A 22,267-nucleotide genomic window follows, 5' to 3' on the forward strand; every position below is an offset into this window, starting at 1 on the left:
TGTGGGGAGGGTGGAGGGTGGGCAGGGAAACGCAGGTTTCTGCTGAGGCAACAGGTGCTTAGGTCAGGGGGGAGGCAAGCATGGCAGATTTAAGCAGCAAGAGGCCGAGCCTGTTGAGCCAGAGGTCCCCTCGGGTGACGCTTACTGAGTGCTCCCCAGGGAGCAGCTACACTGGTCTTGGCCGCAGGGGAGAAATGACTGGGGCCGGGCTCAGGGCTCAGGAGACACAGCCAGAGTGACAAGAGGAAGCCCCGGTGAGCTGGAGCCCAGATAAGGCAGAGGGGCGCAGTCGCCCACACGGAGGTCATTAACAGCCTGGACAGGGGTGGCGGGAACTAGAAGGTGTGGGATGGAGGGCACGTATTGGGAGCAGAGAGCGCGGCCGAAAACTGCCTCTGAAACGCTTGTGGAAGGGAGAGGAGGTGCCTCAGGTCAGCTCCCTGGAAGCAGAGGCCGAGAAGCCCAAGCCATGAAGAGCAGGGCGCCCCCACCCAGGCAAGGGCAGAATTTAGCCCCCCCTGAGTGAGTCTGTCTGTGGCTGCAACAGACCCTCCCTTCAAGGCCAAGCTGCAGACCTTCCTGGGCTCCTGCTGGGCCCAGGACTGGTCTCCACGAAGGAAGAGCTGGGAGCTGTTAGCCATGATCCCGGCCAGTAAAGGTAATGAGGGTGGGCACTGGTAAGTGTCCACTATGGGGCAGGGGGTGCGGCACGGGTCATGGGCTGGGGCCAAAACCTCTCCACTTGGCCTTTTTATTGGCATTTATTGTGGACCACATATGAGCCTCCCCCTGCCTGGCCTGAGTGGCCACAGCTCCCTCACTGCCTTTGTCTCTTACAAGTCCAAGCGCCCACCACCCTGCCCAGCCACAGGACCATGTCCACTGCGTGTCTCTCCCCATGGTGAAGAAGCAGGTTAACCCTCGCGGTGGGAGATGTGGACCGGGATCGGAGCCCCAGTCCGTCATGCGTGAACCTGCAGCCGCAGGTGACCTCCTGACTCAGCGGCGCCGTGGGGTTGCTCGCAGTGGCCTCAGAGCCCAGAGTCTCGGGAGCGAGGGGCCAGGGAGGCAAGCGGACCCCTGGCAGGGAGCAGGCAGGAAGCAGGCAGAGAGCAGGCACCAGGCACCGGCGAGGACTCCCTCCCCCCTGCAGAGGATGGAGCAGGGAGCCCCGCCCTCCCCTGCGGGCACCTGCAGGGAGGGAGCTAAACTTGGGTGGTGGGGCCCCCGGGAGGGGGTGGGGCCACCCTCCCGCCTCTGCCAGGTGCCACCCACAGGCTGCTCACCACAAAGGGGCCTCAGGGGCTTTCCCCTGCGCCACCCCAGCCCTATGCCAGGCGTTCCAAGCCCCGCAGAGCTTGGCTCTGGCCTGGGTCCCAGCAGCTGTGGCTCCTTGGCCCACTGGGACCGGAAGGACGTGCTCTGCCTGCAGGTGGGGGTCTGAAATCGCAGGGTACCCCGCAAGCCTGGCACGGTGCCTCCAAGTGATTGCGCCCCCGCCTGACCCTCCTGGAAGGGCAGGTCGCCTCTCCTCCCACCCCCACCAGCTCAAAGGCAGTTTCTCGCGAACCTACTGTGTGTAGGCCCGGGAGAAGCCCGGGAGAGGCCCTGGGGGCCCAGGTGACAGCCGGCTCGCTCGGAGCTCATGTTACGGCTGAGGACCCCGAGGCCCTGAGTGGCCCCAAGGGCCATGCCCAGGGTCACGGAGCTGAGTTCCAATCGAGGTGAGGCTCTGCAAGTCCCACTTTGCCCTCTGAGCTCTTCCCAACTAGGCCTCAGTCCCCTTCCCTGTAAAATGGGCACCGGGGAGCCTCCGTCAGGGCTGTGTGAGGACACGGAGGTGGCGCATGTGATCTAGGAGCAGGACACGGCACACTGGGACACGGCCAGCAGACCTCTGGCCACTCCTGCTTGGCGCCCTGCAGTAGCTGCCACTGCCCAGAGCATCGGAGGCCCAGGCCCCTCCCCAGCCCCACTCCCCCTGCACCCCCTGCCCCCCGCCCTGCCCGCCAGCCTGTCGGATTCCTCGGCGCTCGCACACGTGTGCGCACAGCATCCCACGCGTCTCTGCTTGCGAGCTCCCTCTGCCTGGAACACTTCCCCATAAAGGGCACCAGTCGCCTCCAGCCCCCACACCCCAAACCCCCCTGCAGGACACAGACGAACACAGACGAAGGCAGGGAGAGATGATGCGGCGTGCCTCCTTCCACACAGCCGCCGAGCCCTGCGTCTCTAACCGCCACACTGCGCTACCCGCTGGCCGCCCAGGGGCTCACAGCCTTGCCAAAGTGCCGCGTCCTCCAGCCCCACGGCCCGGCAAGACACCCCTCGGCCACTCACACAAGTGGGGTCTCCCTGGGGTGCTGCCCCCTCCAGGCCAGGCTTGTAGAGACACTGGGGCTCGTGCCGCCCAGGGAGGGTGGGCAGCCCCGCACAGCTTCCTGAGGGGTGGGGGGCTAGTGCCTGGCCCCCGGAGCCCCGACCGTGGCTGGGTCCCTGCAAGCCCTGAGGCGCCCTTACCTACACGGAGCTCTTGCCCGAAGACGGTTTTCTCGCCGAGGGCGGAGCAGTTCCAGCGTCCGAAGCGGAACTGGTACTGGCACTCGTTGATGCCCATCTGCGCCCCCTCCCCAATCACGATGATGGCATCGGGCCGGCTCTGGCAGATGGCGCGCTGCCGCGGGGCCAAGCCAGGGATCTTGTTGCAGATGATGTTGGCTCCCAGGGCCACAACGGACGACAGCGCTCTGCGGAGAGGGGAGAGGACACGGGGAGGTGAGTGGTGGTGCGGGGCACCTCGCCCTCTGCCTGCCGTCCTGCCTCGCTCAGTCTCTCGGTCAGCTGGTAGACTCTAGGCGCCCTACATGCCAAGCTCTGTCACCAGGGAACAAAACACAGATCCCTGTCCTAGAGAATCCATCTCCCCTGGACCAAAACACGTGATCCCAGCCTGCAAAGGTGCTCAGCCTCCGCACGGCCAGAGCCATGGGTCACAAGTCCCGGGAGTCAACAGTCCCACAGAATGCAAGAACCCCAGCTCCCCATGCCTCTGAGTCAGACACACAGACTCCGGGTCAGAGGACTTCACGCCTAGGATTCGCCCAGCCACCCCCGAGAGTATACCCCCAACGCCTGACCACTGGGCTTCCCCAACACTAACAGCTCCTGGCCCAGGCAGGACTGCTGAGCTGGCTGGTCCTGCTGGGAGCCAAACCTAACTCCCCTTGCAACCCATCTGTAATCTTGGGAAGGCGCTCTGCCTCTCTGAGCCTCAGTATTCACATCCGTGAAATGGGAGTGTAACACATCTGCCCCCCCAGCCCAGCACCACTACTACCACATAGGCTCAGACCAGACAACTGCAGGAAGAAAGGTTGCATCCACGGGGACGGCTGCTATTGTCATTCACTCGTTTCTGGATGACTGCGTAGACTCGGGAGGAACTAGAGGCAGATGTGAATTGAGCACCTAGTATGTGCTGGGCTGGGCAGGGTCCTCTTTGCAACATTGTATCCTCAGAGTGGCCCCCTGGGGGCGCCATGTCACTAATCTGGAGCCCTCTGGACACTGGAGGGCACTTGCCAGGCTCCCGCTGTTCACATGAGCTGTTCCTGGTGTGTTTCTTTTCGGAGAGGACATTCCCCTCCTGTACAGGTAACCATTTTCAAGGGTTCGGGTCTGCAGCACTCAGTCACGTTCCAACATATTTTCCTCACCCCAAAATGAAACACCATGCCCCTCAGCAGACACTCCCTATCCCCTTCCCTCCCCCAGGCCCTGCAACCATGAATCTGCGATTCTAGACTTTTCGGAGAGATGAGGTCACATAATCTGTGCCCTTCCGTGTCTGGCTGCTCTCACTTGGCATCATGTTTCCGGGGTTCAGCCCCACTGTGACAGGTGTCCGTGCTTCCATCCCTTCTGGGGCTGAGTAATATTCCATCGTGTGCAGCGACCCTCTTGTGTGTATCCACGTACCAGCTAGCGGCCGCTGGTGCTGCTACGAACACGGGCGTGTAAGGTGTTGTTTGAGTCCCTGTTTTCAGTTTGGGGGGGCATATTCCGAGGAGTGGAATTGCTGGGTCATATGGTCGGCTTTTGAGGACCCACCAAACTGTCCTGAGCAGAAACCCTTATTTGTTTCTGAGCGCCCGGGGGCGGGGGCGGGGGCGGGGGCGGGGGCCGGGGGAGGACAGCAAGCAGGAAGGAGTTGGGGGCTGGTTTGGGCACACCTACGGGCAACAGCTGAGTTTCAGAGTGCCACCTGGCTTCCAAACCAGAGACCAGACTGGCTTAGTGAGGGACAAAGTGTGGGAATGAGGGAGACCGCCAGGGGCTCCCCAAAGCCGACGTCCGTGCCCTGGCCTCCCGGCGCCCTGCGCTCCCTGCTCCTGCCCACTGGCCGGAGAGAAACAAGCCCGTGTTTTTCCAGGGCAGCCAAGCACCCACAGCCAGCTGGGAAAGTCCCCGTGTGACGTGAGCACACAGCACGTGCCTCAGGCCGGGCCCCCCTGTGACACTCAATCCCCACGGCCCGCCCGCCCCACTCACTAATCTGGCCAAGACCCCCCTGGGTGTCCCACGGGCACAATGGGCAGAAATGCCCAAGGCTGGCGCGGAGGAAGAGCATCTGGACGGGCTGGGCTGGGAGCGGGCTGGAATCTGGGGAATTCAGCCCAAAGTAATTGTAGATGCTCAGAAAACCGACCCGGGGAACTGAGATGGATGGGAACCAGCCTCCAGGCCTCGGGACGGAGCCCGCTTGGGATCCCGGACACTGAAAGCTTCACATTCCCAAATTCTTCCAGCCATCTCCAGGGTGCAGACCCTCCCCACTGCCTGGGACAAGAACCCTGCTGGGGGTGGGAGCTTGGTCAAACAGGTTCTGAACAGGGCGACCTCAGTGGACTGAGGATGGACCCCAGGGGCCGAAACAGATCACCGCAACCCTGGTCTCCCGCCTCCAAGCAGACCCCCCAGCCCTCTTGCCAGGACCCAGGTCTGACCGTGTCGCTCCCCTGCTCAAAGCCCATCCATAGCTCCCCAGGTGCCTTGGCGTGGAATCGGAGGCCTCCGGGATCTGGCTCCTACCACCCCACCATCTTTGCTTGCGCTGGTCCCTCTTCCTGGGATGCCTTCCTTCTCCCTTTTTCTGTCAGGCAAAGTCTACCTGCCTGTGCCCAAGCACAAGTCCCCTGAGCTCAGACGCCTTGGCCCCCAGGCATCCGAGGAAACACACAGTGGGCACTTGTCTCTCGAGTACCAGCCTCAGCCGTGGGCTCTCACTGTGGCTCTTCACAGCCTTCCCAGCAGACCACAAGGCCCTGAGCACAGGGCCAGGTCCCGGCTAAAGGTGGGGTTCCTGGGACTGATCCCGTAGGTGCCCATGAGTGCGGACTGGCTGAACAAGTGAATGAGTGAGTAAATATTCACAAATGATGGTAACAAAAGACGACCCAGCTTAAAGACGGCCCAAGGGGGGCACCTGGGGGGCTCAGCATGTTAAAGCCTCTGCCTTCGGCTCAGGTCATGATCTCAGGGTCCTGGGATCGAGTCCCGCATCAGGCTCTGCTCAGCAGGGAGCCTGCTTCCCCCTCTCTCTCTGCCTGCCTCTCTGCCTACTTGTGATCTCTGTCTGTCCAATAAATAAATAAAATCTTTTAAAAAATGTAAAGTTTTAAAATTTTAAAAAATAATAAAGAAATTTAAAAAAATTAAAATGGTCCAAGGACTTGAAGAGCTATTTCTCCCAAGAGCGATAAATGGCCAACCAGGAAGTGAAAAGGCTCGGAATAGCACTCCTGAGGGAAGCGCAAATCGAAACCAGCAAGATGCCACCTCGCACCGGCCCTCCCGTGAAGAGGTCAGAACAACAGAAAGCCTGAGGGTTGCTTGGGGAAGATGGGGTCAGGAGAGGGTGGTTGGGTGAGGGACGTTGGGGAGGGTATGTGCTATGGCGAGTGCTGTGAAGTGTGTAACCCTGACGAGGTACCCCTGGGGCAAATAATACATCGTATGTTAATAAAATTCATTAATAAAAACAATTAATTAAGTTAATTAATAAAATTAATAGACAAATAAATTTATTCACTGATAAATAATAAAAACAATTTAAAAGAATAAAATAAATTTAATAAATAAATAAATTAAAATAATTAATTTTAAAAAGAACAACAGGAAGTGCCAGGTGTTGGCTGGCGGTGGGGCCATTGGAGCCCTCGTGCGTCGTCGCCAGCAGGAATGCAAAATGGGGCAGCCACTGTGGACGACCGTCAGGAAGTTCCTCAAAAAGTGAAATGTAGAATTATCATAGGGGCCAGCCATTCCACTCCTTGGTCTATGCCCAGAGCTGAAGACAGGTGAAGACAGGTGTTCAAGAGAGGTGGATGTTCATAGCATTGCTGTCCCCAAGAGCCAGAAGGAGGAAAGAACCCAGATGTCCACCAGGGGATGAATGGGCAGACAGGCCGTGGTCCATCCGAACCATCGACCCTCCAGGGAGGGACCTGAAATCCAGTACGCTGGGCATACAGGCACCCAGACTGCGCGCCGTACGCCAGCATTTGCACAAAGTGTCAGGGGAAGGACAGAAAGCGGGCCCGCAGCCGCCCGGGGCCGCAGGGAGGAGACGCGGGGAGAGCCGGCTGGGCGCGCGTGGCGGCAGAGTCATGGAGCCCAAAAGAGGCCATGGGGAGTGCGATACGCCGCTGCCTGACACACTTTCCAACGGTTAAAGTGGCGAATTTTATGTTATGTGTATTTCAAACCCAATTTTTTAAAAGTCTCTCTATGCACAGGACTTCTGCCCCCTTGGACATCGGTGGGCTCGGCAGGAGGGGACAAGAGGGTCCTTGCCCAGCCGATCCCCACTTGTATGCTTCCCAGGACGTGTGGAGCCAATGAAGCAGGGGGCAAAGGAGCCCCCGACAGCCCCCAGTACCCAGAGCACAGGTCAGAGGTGAGGTGAAGACATCAGGGAAGATAGTCACGCAGTATTTTGTGCCAGGAACATAAATACTCAGATACAGCTGCTAATTCAAAATCATTTTGCAATTGTCTTCTTTAAAATGTGGGGGTTGATCCACTCATGTAATGAGATACGCGCATTCTGAACACCAGCCGCGGACCACACGGGCCTCTGCCGGGCTCAGGCCTCTCTCCTAACATCCTCGCGGCAGAGCTGTGCAGACCGCAGCTGAGAGAGGCTAGGGCGCGTGCCTGGGGCTGCACAGCCAGGCTCAGAGCCTGGTCTCTGCTTCCAGAATGCAGGCAGAGGCCCATGGCAGGTGCATAACAAGTACCAGAGCCGAGAGCCGGAAACTATGCCCACTTCTTAGTCTCTAAACACGGCTTTAACTCCTTCTCTTGCTTAAAATCCTCCAAGGTCACTCATTCCTTCAGTCCGGGTCGATGGACAGCTTCCACGGCCGGAGTCCTACCACCCTGCCCTTCCCTCCCCTGCAGCCCGCGGGTCGGTTCACTCACAGCGCGTCTGCCCACCGCCCCCCTGAGAAGGCCTGGCCCACCCCAGCCTTGGCCACGCTCTTTCTTCCACCTGGAGGGGCGGGGGCTGCAGTTATGGGAATCCTCGTTAGGGAATCTGCCAGAGAGGAAAGGGCCCAAAACGCGTGGTAACTAGAAATCGGTGACCTCAAGGAGGGGCAAGGAGGGGGGAAGAATGGGGGGGAAGTGGGGGAGAGGGAGGGGGCATGGGGGGGAGGAGGGGGAGGGGGGAGGAGAGGGGAGCAGCAGCGGGGAGGAGGGCGAACGCAGGCCACACCCTGATTGACTGGCACCCCAAGCAGCAAGACCCCCCACCCCGGGGGGCTTCTCGTCCTGCAGCTGCCCACCCAGGTGCCCTGGGAGAGCTGGCAGGGAGGTGCCGAGTGGCCCTGAGCACAGAGACACCAGGCTGGCCGCTCTGGCTTCAGTCGCTGACTTTTCCCATGGAAAGTTCTGCTCCAGACTCCTCTCGGCCTTGGGACAAAGGTAAGACGGCAGGAGGAGTGGGCAGACGTCCTCAGCCCCGGCCTGGGCCAGCCCCATGAAGGGAGCCTGCGGGACAAGGGGTTTCTGCCTTGTCCCGGGGACTGCGGACGGGCCCCTGGTCTCCCACCAGAGGTGCGAAGCCGCAGGCACTGCCTGCAGTTTCCTGGCCCCGGGCACAGGTCACCAGCAGGGGCTGCCAAGAGACAAGAGGAGGCTCATCCTACCTGCTAGAGGTCCCAAGGGGCCAGGGCTGCCTCTAGGACTAGGGGATCCCAGGGGTTAGGGGCGAGATGAACACAACCAGGTGACAGGTGGTGCAGAAGAGGCAAGAGGGTGAGACCCTTGCCATGACATTAGCCGGGTACCATGTCACCCACTGGGCAGCCCTGTAGGGCAGAGGCCGGGAATGTGACACTGGTGCCAGCCGGCTTGGATGGAACCCTGGCTCTGCCTCGCCCGGGCTATGAGACCTTAGGTACGTTTCTTAACCTTTCTGTGCCTCGGCTTCCACATCCGCAAGGTGGGAATCCCGATAGCGCTGCTGGGCGGAGTCCATGATGCCGGCCAGTGAGGAGACGTCATCAACCTTGGCTATTATTAACCCTCTCTGGGGACCTCCATTCACTGAGCCCCCAGGAGCCAGTCCCTGTGGGGATCAGGGACCAGCTGTGTTCATCACGAGGACCAACGTGTACACTGGCAACACCCGCCGCCGCACATACCATGATTGGGCTCATTCCTGGATCAGATGCAGTCCAGGGTCTAGACACCCCAGGAAACAAGTGCTCGCGTTCACCAAGGGCGCGCACAGGTGTCTCCAGCACACACTGGGAACCACCACTCAGGTGTCCGTCAGCAGGAGACCACGGCTGGCGTCGTCACGTGCAGGAGGTGACAGCAGTGATAAAGGGCAAACAGTGTACGTGTGTGAAAACACGTGTGACACCCCCCACACACACACTGCCGGACAGGAGAACATAAAAGCTCCACACGTCAGAAGCTACCCTTAGCTCGGCGGCCCAGACCGGGAGGGGGCCCCGGGGAGCCTGCTGGGTTCTCCAACCCAAGCTGAGAAATCGTTTCCATACATGCCCACACCGCAAAAACGCATCAGGAGGTCCACTCGAGATCTCTGTACTTATGTAAGTTACATCTTAACAGAAAAGCCAAATGTTGCAATACAAAACTTCTTAGGGCTGGCAAAATCAGAATGAAAACTCACGTTTTCTTACAAAAGTTAAAGTAAGGAAAGTACTCTTGAGAAATACAGTAGGAAGGGTGACAATCACGCCCTTGTGCCTTGTCTGTGCGTGCCGTGCCGGCGGCCATGGAGGGGGCAGGGGGGTGGGGGGGGTGACTGCTAATGTCTCCCTCAGCAGGTGCTGTGAAGGCTGCTGTGGGCCGGGCCAGCCACCACCTCCTCCAGGCAGCAGCGGGCTGGGCCAGAGTGCAGCCCGAATCGCGTTAAGACCCCATCTAGGTCAAGCCCCACTCTGGCCAAGGCCCAGGCGGGGGGCTCCTTGGGGCGGCCTCCCTATCCTGACATCCTTGGGGAACAATATCTGGGCCATCTCATACTCAGGGACACCGAGGCCCAGAGAGGAGAAGGATGGGGAGCCAGTGTCCCCCCTCCGCCGAGCACTAGAGCCACGCTGCCCTCCCCTGTCTCCACACAGGACACCCCTGCTTCACTCGGGAGGTCATGACCTTCCAAATCCTGCCCCAGGAGCCAAGCGTCTAACCTAAATGCCTCATGCTGTTCAGAGTTAGTGTCTCGGGGCAGAAAGGACACCTCCAGGGCGTTAGATTCTGGGCTAAGAGCATCCCTCAGTGGGAAGGTATTTATTATCATCATCATCATCATCATCATCATCATCATTATTATGTTACTCCCTCAGAACAGGAACCAGAGGTCCAGAAAGGCCCAGCCACCCACCTGCTGAGTAGCTCAGGGAGGGAGGGTAGGGAACAGGGTTTGGGACCCACACTTCGTGCCCCCAGACTGGCCTGTGCCTCCTCACCCCTGTCTCTGACCCTCAAAGATAGTGGGGAGCCTGCTCGCTTGTTCGTCTGGAGAGCCATCCTCCCACACTGGTCCCCCGGGGGGAGGGGCAGGAGGCTGCACGGGGGCCAACCCGCTCTGGGAGCCTTCATCAAGTGGTTCTGGAAGAAGGATCCCAGTCCGTGCTGGGGGCTGAGTCACGAACTCTCTCCAAACAGTCCGGCCTCTCGCCCTGCTGCGGGTCCCGGGGTGTCAGGGGTCTTATTCCCGCACTTGGCGCTGCGCCTGGCACAGACCCTCAGTGGCCTTCACGGAGCGAGTGAATGAAAGAGGGCAGAGGGAATGAGTGGAATGCGTGAATGGAAGCGTTCACACCCACTGAGTGTGAACAGCGACCCCCAGCTTCCACAGGGAGCAAGAGGCAGTTGAGACATCCTTGGTGGGGCGGGGTGGGGAGTGGCGCAGGCTGGGTGGGCAGGCAGCTGGGGGGTCTCATGGCATACTCACGTTTGCACTTAGACTGCTACAGGTTAACTTAAAAATTAGCTTCTATTCCCAATCTACGTATGACCGAGAAAACAGCCATCCACACGTGAAGGCCAAGCGCTTAGTGGCGGGAGGTAGGCAGAGTGGGTCCAGGCCTGTGGGGTAAGGCTGCCCCGAAGTAGCCCTCGAGAGGGCTTTGATCCATTGGTACTACCAGGGACAGGACAAGCTGTGCCTTTTTTATTTGAAGAGCCGGAGAGAAACGGGACCACGTGGCCGAACAGCCTCTTGGACCCCGAGGAAGCTTCGAGCTCTGATCTGTGCGCAGGGCCCTAAGATGACGGGCAACGATGTGGCCTTGCATCCTCAGGAGGCCACGGGACCCAGGCACCCCCACCTCAGTATCCTGTTTCCCTTACAAACTCCCCAGCAACCGACCCCACAAACCACAGCCCAGGATACAGATGCCCCGGTAGAGGGGGCCGGCCCCCCACCGACAGCAGCGACCTCTACCCAGCCCGGCCTGAGCTCCTCTTCCGCAGCCCCTCTCTGGACAGAGAACCAGCCATAATGCAGCTCCCCCACCCCACTCCCAGGCTTCTGAGCTGGGGCAGCCCCTGTCCTGAACCGACCACAGAATCCTGGGAATGTTCCCTAGGCTAGGACCGGGGCAGCCCTCCACGGGGGTGACGCAGTATCCAAGCGCTTCCCAGAACTCAGACCTCATGATGGAGCCTGCTGGACCTCAACAGCCCTGACCCCTCCCCCACAAGCCACAGGAACCAGAGGGGGTCACCAGGGGATAGCTGTCCCTCCCTGGGTCCCCTTCCCCCTGCTCAGGGGGCGACTACCACTTCTAGGAAGGTTGGCGGTGATGTGAAGGGCTTCCCCATGCCCCCTCTGCCCTCTGGGTCACCCACCTCCCTGCCCCAGAGAGCAGGACGGCAGGCCTGGAGCCCGAGCCAGGCCCCTACCTCCCTGAGCCATCAGGGCTGCAAGGACCACCCATGAGGTCAGCCCCAGGCACCCCCTTATCGCTCCTCCTACATCACTCCACCCCCACGCCTCTGCTCTCCTCCCAGACCCACTGACCTCCCCATGGCAGAGCCCTTCCTCCCAGAGACCTTCGCCCACCTGCCCCCCAGGGGGCCAGGACTCGGTGCTCGACCCCCTCAGGCCTTTCCTAAAGCCCTTCGAGGTAAGGCTTATCCACCCCCACAAGCTGTGAGTTCCCCAGGGCAGGAATCCCCAAAGTAGCCCCGCACCCACCCCAGCCCTGAGCTAGCCTTGGACTTGAACGCCCAACCCAGCCCCAGCTCCCTGGGAGGTGGGGACAGCCTGGCCAGGCCTGGGCCAGATGCCCTGTCTCCCTCGGAGGCCCCATCCCCGGCCCCGGTCCCTGCTGCCCAGCTGCCCAGAGCTCCTGCGGCCCACGCTCCTGGCCCGGGGCGCTTTCTAATTCTTCCTTCTCGGGCATCCTCCGGCAAAATATTTGAAGAATGTTCTAATTATCTGCGATCAGCCAGAGAGGCGGGCCTGGGTCCACTTGTCCAGGAAGTAACTCCGCAAATACCTGGGAAGACAGCAGCTGGCCCCCACGCCCACCCACCCCGTGTCCCCCCCATTGTCTCCATCAGGTGGACAGGGGTCAGCCCAGAACTTCCCAGCCATCGGCAGGTGGCAAGAGGCTCTTTCCTGAGCTCCAGAGCCAGCAGCAGGCCTTGGGGGGGTGGGGCACAGCTGGTGGTGGCCTCGGTGCTCCTGCCTGTCAATTGGGGATAAGAAGGTCTTCCTGGTCTGGAGTCACTCTGCAGAACCCCCAAGTCACCATCGCAGTGCCAGAGCTTGGCACCCAGGGGGTCCCCGCAGCCCTCCTCTGTGGGGTGGAACAGGATGACACGGAACAGCTGGAGCAGAGCCGGACACAGCTCCTGCAAAGGCCCGGGGGCACTCCACCCACCTGTCCTCCTGGCGTTAAGTCTGCTCATCTCCTTCCCCTGCTGGGACTCTTGGCCCTGTTCAGTGGGCAGCATGGGCCTTGGGGACAGCCCCAGACCTCAGGAAGGCCGCCTTTAAGGTTTGTTCTGAGCCTCAGTCTTTCCATCTGAAAATAGGGATGATCAGCCCTGTTTCAGCCAATGGCTTCTCCCCCTACTGGCCTGGAGGGGGAGAACTTGGGGGAGGGGGGATGCCCTGGAGGGAGGGACCTACCGAAATGACCATCCTTCCTGAGTGGCATCCCCCACCCTGCCCCCCACCCTGCCCCCCCTCCCCCCGCAGCTCCTCAGGGTGGGTCTTGCCGGCCTAACCTTACAGAGGAGGAAGGGGGCTCGCAGAGAACACAGAGGGAGCTGCACGGGCGGTGGGCAGGGGCTGCCCCAGCGGAGGTGCAGAGAGGGTGGAGGCAGGAAGAGGCCCAGCTGGGCAATGAAGCCCTCCCTCTAGCCCTCCCTGCCCTGCCTAGGCCTCAGTTTCCCATCTGCATGAGGGACCGAAGCGATACCTGTGGCTGTATCCTAGGGCAGGTTCTCGGGGCTTGGGGTCCTGTGCTCAGGGTCTGCTCGGCCGCTGACTCTCGCTGGCCTCAGCTTGCCCATCTGTCCGATGGGCAGAACAGCCCCAGCTCGCAGGTGGGGCTCCTGCAGCCGAGCTCCCTCCACCACGGGTCCTGCCTGCTGCGATCTTTCCAGCCCACTGCCCGGCTCAGCTCACTGCCCGCGGTGTTCCCGGGGAAGAGAGCACAGCGTCCGGCGGCTCCCTCACGCCCCCCGCGGGCGCTTGCCTGCCCGCCCTCCCCACATAGCTGGCATTCCTGGCCTGGCATTCTGGGACCCCACCCTGGAGGGAAACCAGGCAATCCTGGGAGGAAGCAGGCAGCGGACAGGGGTCTCGGGCAGGGCTGAGGCTGCTAGAGGGGGACAAGCACAACCAGGGGCACGGGGAGCCGCAGATGAGGCGGCCCCGGGCCCGGAGGGTTCATCCAGCCCCCACATCTGTTAAGTCAGTGAAATCAGAACCTCATCCCCTCACTGTGACCACAATGGGTCATTGACTTCTGACCTCAGAAACTTCCAGACCTCTGTTGGGAAACCAGGACCCAACATGACCCTCCCGGGTTCAGGCCATACTGACCGGCAAGGCAAGAGGTGCCCAGACCCCTCCAGCAGTCTGGCAAGATTCCAGGCCCAGTTTGATGCCTCTTCCTCCGAGAAGCCTGCCACTGGTCTGCCTTCTGTCCTCTGTCCGCTCATGGTCACAGCTAAGCTGGCCTCCAGAGGAGGCTGCGGGGGGCTGAGGTTCAGGCAATGGACCTACTTCCTGCACTTTCTGCTATATTCTGGACCTTCCCAGGCTTCACCCCTGATCTTTCTTCTCAATTCCCGTGGTACGGGGGGTTGGGGGAGAGGGGACACTGAAACCCCGAGGCTCATGGCAGCTGAGCCTGCATAGTGAGCTGAGACCTGAGCAGGGTGAGACCCCTAGCCTTGGTCTTGGCCTAGGCCCCAGTGCTGCAGCTCTGTCAGACACCGGGGCACCCTGCAGGCCTGGGAGACCAGGAGGTCAACCTGAAACCACAGGACCGATGGAGGGACAGACAGGTGAGGGGGACAGGTGGGAGGAAGCTGGCAGGGCATCTGGCCCAGGGCCAGGCCAGGAGTCTAGGCGCCTGATGGGTCGGCCAGCACCTCAGCCTTCTGGGCTGGTCTGAGCAGTGGGTTCAGGGGCCTTTGTCCCTGTAGGCAGGGGACACTGGGCTGTCACCTCTGTGCAGAATGCGGGGCAGGGCCGAGCTCCTGGTCCTGAGACCCGGCCTTGGGCGACATCCTGGGGGGTGGGGGGCTTCTGGGAGCGGTTGGAGGTGGGGGCCTATCTGGGCCACAGGACCCCTCAGAGCAGAGCCCAGCCCCACCCAGGCTGTCCCCAGTTCTATGGCCCTGCCCCCTGCTCTCACCAAACCGGGCGGTTCCTCTGGGCCAGAGCACCCTGGGCAAGGGTCCTTCAGCACTCACCTCACTTTTTAAGCACCCTGCTGCCCCCTCTGAGAATTTCTGGACCATCGGGGAACCCCAGCCCACTGCCTCGGCTTGGATGCTTTACGGCACAGGGTGCTCACCACCCCCCCCCCCACCAAGGAGTAGTCCACTCCCTCCTCATCAGGCGGCTGTGATGGCCCACATGATGGGGCTTGCACCTTCAGAACCCCTCCCTGGGCTCAGCAATCCCCCTCCCACCCCATGCCCTGAGTGGCCCGGAGTCCTGAGCACCACCCCTGCCTTCCGCAACCAGCTTCCAGCTCTCATCCAAGGCCACACAGACACCTGGCAGGGATTTTACATCAGCGCCAGGAGCAGGACCCAGCCCTGCAGCTTTTCTCCCCACTTCTGGGCTCTCTGCCCCAGGCCCTAAGGACCTGTTTCCCCTCAACCTCCCCTCTTCTCCTCCTCCCCCTGCAGGAATGTCCAGCTCTGGAAGAAAGGCAGTGAGAGGGAGCCAGGGGTGGCTCTGGGCTCACACTCAGACTCGCCTGCAACCCTGGGCTCTCCCTCCCCTCCAGAAGGGACTGGCAAACAACCTGTGGCCCAGGTCCCTGGATGGGGGTGGGGGCGGGCAGGAGGCGGCAGGCGCTGGACCACAGGGAGGACGCCCCCAGCAAGTGCACTCCTGGCCTTGTGGTTCCTGACACAGGTGGATGGTCCCTGGGACAGACGTGGGCTCCCCCAAGGTGGGGGGGGCCAGCAGCACCTGGAAATTCCCAGTACTCCTGCCAGCGGAGAAGTCACCATGAGGAGACCTAAGTCAAGGAGCCAGGAAGGCACCCAGCCCCCCAGACCACCCCTGTGGCCACTCACACGCACGGGGGCGCACACTGGGGGCCATCCCTGGGCAAGTGGGTCCTGACTAGGCCGACGGGCCTCGCTGGGACCCAGATGCAGAAGCTGCCATCTGACCATCCCAGAGGGGGTTGACTGGGCCCTAACTCAGCATGAACTTCGAGCTGCACTGGTGCTAGATGGAGGGGGCGGGGGACAGGGCCCGGAGGGCTACTTGCAGCTACTACCACTGGCCGGGCCTCCGAGTGTGCTCACAGCGCCCGTCTGCCCCAATCAGCGCCCGTCCACCCTGTGGGCCCTGCCTCGGGGAAACCTGTCCCTGTCACACTCAGGGGCCTCCCTTAGCTCGGGGTGAAGCTGCCCACCCCTGTCCTGCTTGACACTTGCTCCCCCGGGGCTCCCTGGGCCTGGGCCTGCCCTCTGCCACCCTGACCTCGCCTCCCACGGCCCCAGCCAACTCTGAGGGGCTGACGCCCGCTCCCAGTGCCCCCTCCCCGCCCCACGGCTGTCCGTCGGCCAAGAACTCCACTGTCCCCAGCACATTCTTCAGGGCCCGGGTCAGTAGAAGGTCTCCCAGGATCTCCTGCTCTCTAGGACCCCACGGGGCTTTGCGTACATGATGGGGAAGGAGGGAAGCTTTTCCCAGTACAGCCCCGTACACGGGCGGCTTCGCTTGCCTGGCTCAGGGCTGCTGTCGCTGAGAAGGGCAAGCCCTGAGCAGTGACGAGCCCTGGCAGGAAGGGGAGGTGGGGACAGAAGGGCTCTGAGGCACCGAGACCACCACCCACGGGGACAGCCCCAGCCAGAAAAGGGGAGGCTTGCCCCAAGTCCATGGTATGCGGCAACTATGCACCTGCCGGCCCCAGTTTGAAGGTCAGGAGCTGGCCAGTCTGGACCACCTCCTCTCTCCCTGCTCAAGCCAGTCTCAAAGCCCCTTGGGTTGGGGCCCAAGGCAGGAAGGGACCCGGGAGCAGAAATCTGAGGGCCTTTTGGTCCCCTCACACACCTGGAGGGACAGGTGTCCCTCTGGTTCCAAGTGTAAAGATGTGGAGGTGGGAGCGGGGAAGAGAGAGAGAGACAGAGTGAGCCCTCGATCAGAGCCTCATGACTCCTGGTCACTCGGCAGCTGTAAGGCACAGGTGTGATCGGTCCCTCGCAGACAGCAGATGAGAAGGCAGACAGGCCTGGGCTCCACCTTGAGCGTGACCCCAGGGGTCCCCAGCACTCTGCCCCTCACGCGCCTCACCTCGCCACCCCCCACGTGGGGGCCCCTTGCTTAGCTCCCTTTTCTGGCAGCTGGGGGAAACAAAGTCAGAGCAGAGCCCAGCTGGTGGGGGGCGCCCATCAGCCCCGTGACAGACGGCCTCTCCAAGAGACCTGAGTTTTCCAGAAGTGGAAGGTGGAGCCCTGGGCCCCCTCCCCGCTCCCTGGGTCAGGGGTCTGTCCTGTGGGCAGGCAATTTCTTCTGAACGAACTCTGGTTCAAAAGTGATTTTCGCCCCTTTGCCACTTGGGACAGTGAGGGCCTAAGTCTCAGCTCTGGACCCCTCACACCCCCGCAGCCCCTAGGCCTGCTTCGGGAGGGGGGCAAGCTGAGACATCGCCCACCCTTGTCCCAAGGCTCCCTCCCTCTGGGGTCCTGCTCATTCGCGGCTCCCGCTGGGCACGTGCCCGGACTCCTGCACAAGGAGCACCTCTGGTCTGGGAGGCCGTGGAGGAGGGTCTGGAACAGGGGTGGCCTTGGAGGGGCTGAGGTCTGAAAAGGGCTGGCGGCCCCCAGTCTTATCAGGATGGGACTGCGAGGGGATGCTGACTCGGGCCCTTCTGGACCGCGGCAGACGCCTGGGGGGCTGCGTGCCGGTGAGGCTGGTGTCCTCCCCGTCCTGGACCGGGCACCTCGCTGGCCTTGGGGTCTGCAGGAGGACGGCCACCTGGGCTGCACAGTTCTAGTGAGCTGCCCTCACACCCCCCGACTGAGGGCTTCGTGGTGTCATCTGTGCTCAGAAGCTACCTGCTCAGGCGGGAGGCTGTGGGATGACCTTCCCGGGGCCTCCGTATCCTCAGTCACAGAGCGGGCCAACCACAGCCGTGGCTGCCTTGCACAGAGGACCCGTGAGTGCTGGCTTCCTTCCAGGCAGAGCCCTTGCCCAGCATCCCGGGCCCTCAGTCCTGTATCGGCTTGTATGCCTCCAGGGTTGGAGAGCTCACTGCTCCCCTGCCAACCACAGGCTGGCCCAGTGGCCCAGGCCTGGGGCTCCCCCCCACGCCTCGGAGGCTGCGGACACCCTGCGTTGAGGGCAGGACCGGGAGGGCGCCCGAGCAGGCTGAGCAGCTCTGTGATGGAGACAGGATAGATGGAGAAAGCGAGGACCGAGCGCACCTGTGCCCACCCCCACCCCGTTAGCCAGCCCAAGGGGAGGCCCCAGCCCCGCGCCAGGAAAGGAGGACAAACGGAGGTTTTGTCCTTGGCCAGCGGGCGGCCCGCACCACACAATGACCCTTTCATCAGGCTGAGGGAGCCCTGGGTCGAGGTTTCATCTGACAAGAGAGAGCTCCCGGCCCCTTGTCCCTTGCTGGGGGAGTCAGAGGGTGGGGGGTGTGGGGGGCTAAACCCTATCTGAGCCGGACCCAGGGCCATGCAAAATGGAAGCTGAAGTCCCTCCATCTGCCCCAGGCAGGGGGAGGCCTCCAGAGGTTAAGTAACTGGCCATGGGCTGCACAGAAAAGGACCCTGTTCTGGGTACCCCCAGACCTGAGCTGCCGGAGGGTCTGGATCTCTACGTCTCTACAACCAAGAACTCCACCCCACCCCACCCCATTCCCCCGCTGCCACCACCCATGGGGTGCTGCCCAGGCTAGCCTGACAACAGAGCCTTGGCCCAAACCCCCAGGAGGAGTTCTGGGCTCCCCATACCCATAGGCTATGCAGCCCGCCCCCCCGCCCGAGGCCGGCCTGAGACTCTGGGGAACATGGTGTGTGATTTGTCAGCGTCCACAGCGTCCCTAGAGGACCCAAGCGTGGAAACACTGTGTAGTCAGGGCCTCAAAACTCACCTCCCTTCATGGTGGCCCCCTCCCTGCAGAGCACCATGTACCTGCCCAGATCACCCCAGGAGGCCGCAGGGCCCTGGGGACACCCTTCTCTGCTGGACCACCACAGGGCGAATTTCTTCTCAGAGGCAGTGGCAGAACCAGTTCCAGACCAGGAGGGCGGTTATGACCTCGAGAGGGCCTCTCTGCTCATCAACATCCCACTTCCTCCAGGAAGCCCTCTGAGGTCACCCCCAGAGAGTTCAACACTCTTCCCTGAACAATTACGGCCACGAGGCCTCCCTCTGCCTCCCAGGTGGCCGGCCTCCCTGCACCTGACTGCTGAGAGTGACCCCATCTCCTGAGCACTTACTGTATACCAAGCACCCTGTGGGCCACATCTCTGCATTTGCTCACCGAGTCCTCACGGCTACTCCAGAAGTTTCAGTCCCCCTAGTCCTGGCAGCTCCAGGGCAAAGCCGAGTTCCAGAATGCACCCAGGCAGCTAGGGCAGGAGCAGGGATGGGAACCGGAGCAGGGAGGACTCAAGGGAAGCTAGGTCAGAAAATGAGCCTTTCCCCGCTGTGGGGCCTCCGGGCGGCTGCAGGGCACAGCGGGGCCTGGAGGAGGCCCAGGAGGACCACCTTCCCCTTCAGGCCCTTCCTCTGCACTCAAGCGCACACTCCCACACACACAGGGTCAAAAGAAGTCACCCCCAGAGCGCACCATTCCCCCTTTGATTGTGGGGCTCCAGGAGCATGTTGTGAGGGAGAAGCTCCACTCCTGCAGCTCAGACCAGGGGTCCCCGGAAGTTCCCGGCGCTCACCCGCGGTGCCCACTGCCGCACAGAGCCACATGTGCCTTGGAGTCCAGGTGGCCTGCAGGCCCCACGTGTGCCGGCAGAGAGGAAGTATCTCCATCTCCCAGCCACAGATGAGGAGACTGCAGCCCAGAGAAGCTCCTGGACCTGCCCGAGGCCATACCGCAGAGCACCTCCCACACCTGGACAGATGCAAGCCGGGAGCTGCTGCTCCCAGGGGGAAACCGATGCAGGCTAAGCTGGGCGGCCCGGCTCTGCGGCCACACAGGCTTCACTGCCCGGGGAGGGGGCCTGATTCATCAATGCCCGCCGCCCAGGGTCATGCCCACAGAGTTTCTGGGCCTGCGGTTGGCACCACCAACAAAGCCACAGTGGCCGAGCCGGGAAGAGGCCCAGCCTTGGCAGGGCCGCGGTGAGCGCCCCCCACCACCCCCCACAGCCAGGTGGTCGGTGAGTAACCGCCCCGTCACCCATGACTCACTCAGCTCCCCAGAGCGGGCGGTCACCATGAGAGGCTCGTACCGGAAGACCTGGGGGGGTCACTGCAGCCAACCTCCACATCTGGGAGGAGGAGGCCAAGGCCGGAAGGGACCTGCCCAGGACAGGAGGCCAGCCCGGTCCTGGCACGAGGGCCCAGCCCAGCTGACCATACCACAGCCCTCTTCTGGGCCTCTGGTCCCCCACCTGCCCTCCCTGAGGCCCTCCCTGACCCACCCCCCACTCCCCCCACTGGCCCCAGAAGCTTCTGTTCTGACAACAGTAGCACAGAGAAGGGTAAGGCTGGCCGGAGCTGCCTCGCAAGGGCCAGCCAAGCTCAGCATCAGGCGGGGGCTCAGGGCCCTTCCAGGCCAGCACACCCGTCCGACCCAATCAGTGGCAGGGGCCCAGGCATGCATCTGGGATTCACTATGCACGGACCACAGCCCAAGACAGGGAGCTGGGAGAGCAGCCCAGATGAAAAGGGCAGGATCAATTGTCCACCAGTGTCTGTGATCCCAGCAGTGGGATGCCTTCTGGAAAGTTCTCTGGAGCAGAAAGAAACCTCTGCCCAGGGCTCCTCCTGCCCCTGGAATCCTCGGATCCCACAGGGCCAACCTTCCTAAGTATTCCCGCCGGTAGTGAGGTGGGGTTACTGTTGACCTCCTACAGTTCTCAAAGCCCTTTTGCACGGGCCCCCTCAACGGCATCTGGGCACCAGCGCAGAGCCGCCCACCAGGTGCTGCCCACCGTTCTCACTGTCATCTGTATCCTGGGGGCCCTGCTCCCACCTGTGGCCTCCTCCAGGCCAGCCCAGTACCCACCAAATGGGGCAGGAGAAACCCCAGAGCTCCCGCTCTGGCTCCTGGGAACAGCGAACTGAATCTCCCCTCAGGAAAGCCTGGCATCAGGGCTTCCCCCCAGGGGGTGGGGGCTGAAGATCAGGTTGGGCTGGCGCTGAGCAGCTATTCACCGAAGGCAAGGCGGGGAGCAGAGTCTGCTTTGCTGCCCCTAACCCCCTACCCTGGAACCCAGCACTGGCCCAGGAACATTTGGAAAACCGTCGCCTTTGGAGAATTTCTCCCAACAAAGCTGGCAATGAACACGCAGGGAGCAAGCCCATGTGGGCACAGATGGTAATCACTGCAGCCCTGGATGGCGGGAGCCCACCGGGAAGGAAACCCTGGGGTCTACACACGCACACACGGCCCACCACCTGCCCCAGAGCCCCTCACAGCCGCCGCTGCTGTTCTCTGCAGCTCCTGAGCCTGTCGCCCAGCTCCTCCTCTCCGATACCCACTCTAGACAAGCCCCAGAGTTCTCCTGGTTTCCTACCCCTGCACACCTCCCCATTAATGCCAAACCGCGGCCAGCTGGCTCCAAAAATGATTTCTTTAGGCCTTTAGCTGCTGATTGTCTAGCTTAAGATTGAGATGGGAGGGGGTGTTCAGAGGAGGGGGAGGCTTTCCACCTCTGACCTCTGAGAACTAGAGGCTGGGATTCCAAGCCCCCCTTGGTTGATTCATTTCCCGGGAGGGAAGCCGGAAGCAGGACTCTCTAGCCTGGAGCTTTCCTAGCCTGATTTCCCCAAAGATCAGTCGGTCCCAATCCGGCCCCTTTCCCTGCCTGGGGCCGCCGGTCCTCCCCCTCCCACCTTCCCCAGGCGATCCCTCTGCAGCCGGGCTGCCCGCCGGGCCTGGAGCACTCTCTGCGCCCGGACCTTGTAATTATGTCCCACAGCCCGGGAAACCGCGGGCCTCGCAGCATCTGGCTGCGGTTGCGAACTTTTGTTTCAAGATGCGCGACTATTTATAGAAGGAAAACTGGTAGGATAGTAATTTCCTAGGAGTTGGAGGAGAAATTGGCTGCGCCTCTATTAAAAGGGGGTGGGGGCACGGCGATTTATTAGGACTGCGGCCGCGCGGGAGGTGGGGGTGGCGCGGGGAGCGGGAAGGCAGCGCCTGCCCCCTCTGGCCGCGTTAGGCGACCCCGGACGTGGCCCGCGTGTAAAGGAGGGGGAGGAGGAGGGGAGGAGAGAAGGGGAGGGAGAGCTAGCTCTGAGGTTTAATCAGTAGCATCCAGCTTAAATTCCCCCAAACGGCGGTTCCATAAATCAAACTTCTTTTTAAATCGGAGGCCAGAGCATATGCGTCCCATTAGGAATCGGGCGAAGCCACTGCTGCGCCGACGCGCCCCCTCGGCTCCCTGGGCCAGGTCGGGCCCTGCCTGGAGCTTCCCCGAGCCGGGTGGGCGCTGCCGGTCCCGACGCACACGCGCGCCCACGCTCCGCGCGCTGCCTTGGCCGGGACACCCGGGCGCACCTCGGCCGACCGCAGGCTCGCTGCGCGCGTCCCCCTCGCCGCCAGGTGAGGAGTGGGCAGTGGCTGGGTCGGGCAGCTCAGCGCCGCGGGAAGGCGCGAGAAGCCGCAGCCACCACCAAGGACAGCTCGGGCGCTGTCTGGTGGGGCGCAGAGTGCACGTGTGCACCAGTGTGTACGCGGGGGAGCGGGTGTGTGCGTGCGGCTCTCTCTCGAGGGCGGCCCAGGCGGGCCGGCCCCGCGAATTTATAAAGGGAAGGGAATGCCGCTGGTCCGGGACTCCGGTGGGACAGCGCAGGGAATCCCCGCGCCGC

At 62.1% G+C, this 22,267-nt stretch overlaps 1 protein-coding gene across 5 annotated transcripts in view; it reads right to left on the reverse strand.

Annotated features, from left to right (window-relative positions):
- The window catches only part of WNT7B (Wnt family member 7B), a 46,440-nt gene that overhangs the window by 19,081 nt on the left and 5,092 nt on the right, over positions 1-22,267 (reverse strand). For 2 of the 5 annotated variants that reach the window (XM_059187273.1, XM_059187272.1), the window contains exon 2: positions 2,521-2,747. In XM_059187273.1, coding sequence (XP_059043256.1) covers positions 2,521-2,747 — 227 coding nt within the window. Of the gene's footprint in view, positions 1-2,520; positions 2,748-12,437; positions 12,582-12,980; positions 13,206-22,267 lie in introns of those variants that run through there. The other 3 variants (XM_059187275.1, XM_059187274.1, XM_059187271.1) reach the window with 3 other exon arrangements.

Source organism: Mustela lutreola, chromosome 8 (assembly GCF_030435805.1).
Source record: "Mustela lutreola isolate mMusLut2 chromosome 8, mMusLut2.pri, whole genome shotgun sequence".
Lineage (NCBI taxonomy): Eukaryota > Metazoa > Chordata > Mammalia > Carnivora > Mustelidae > Mustela > Mustela lutreola.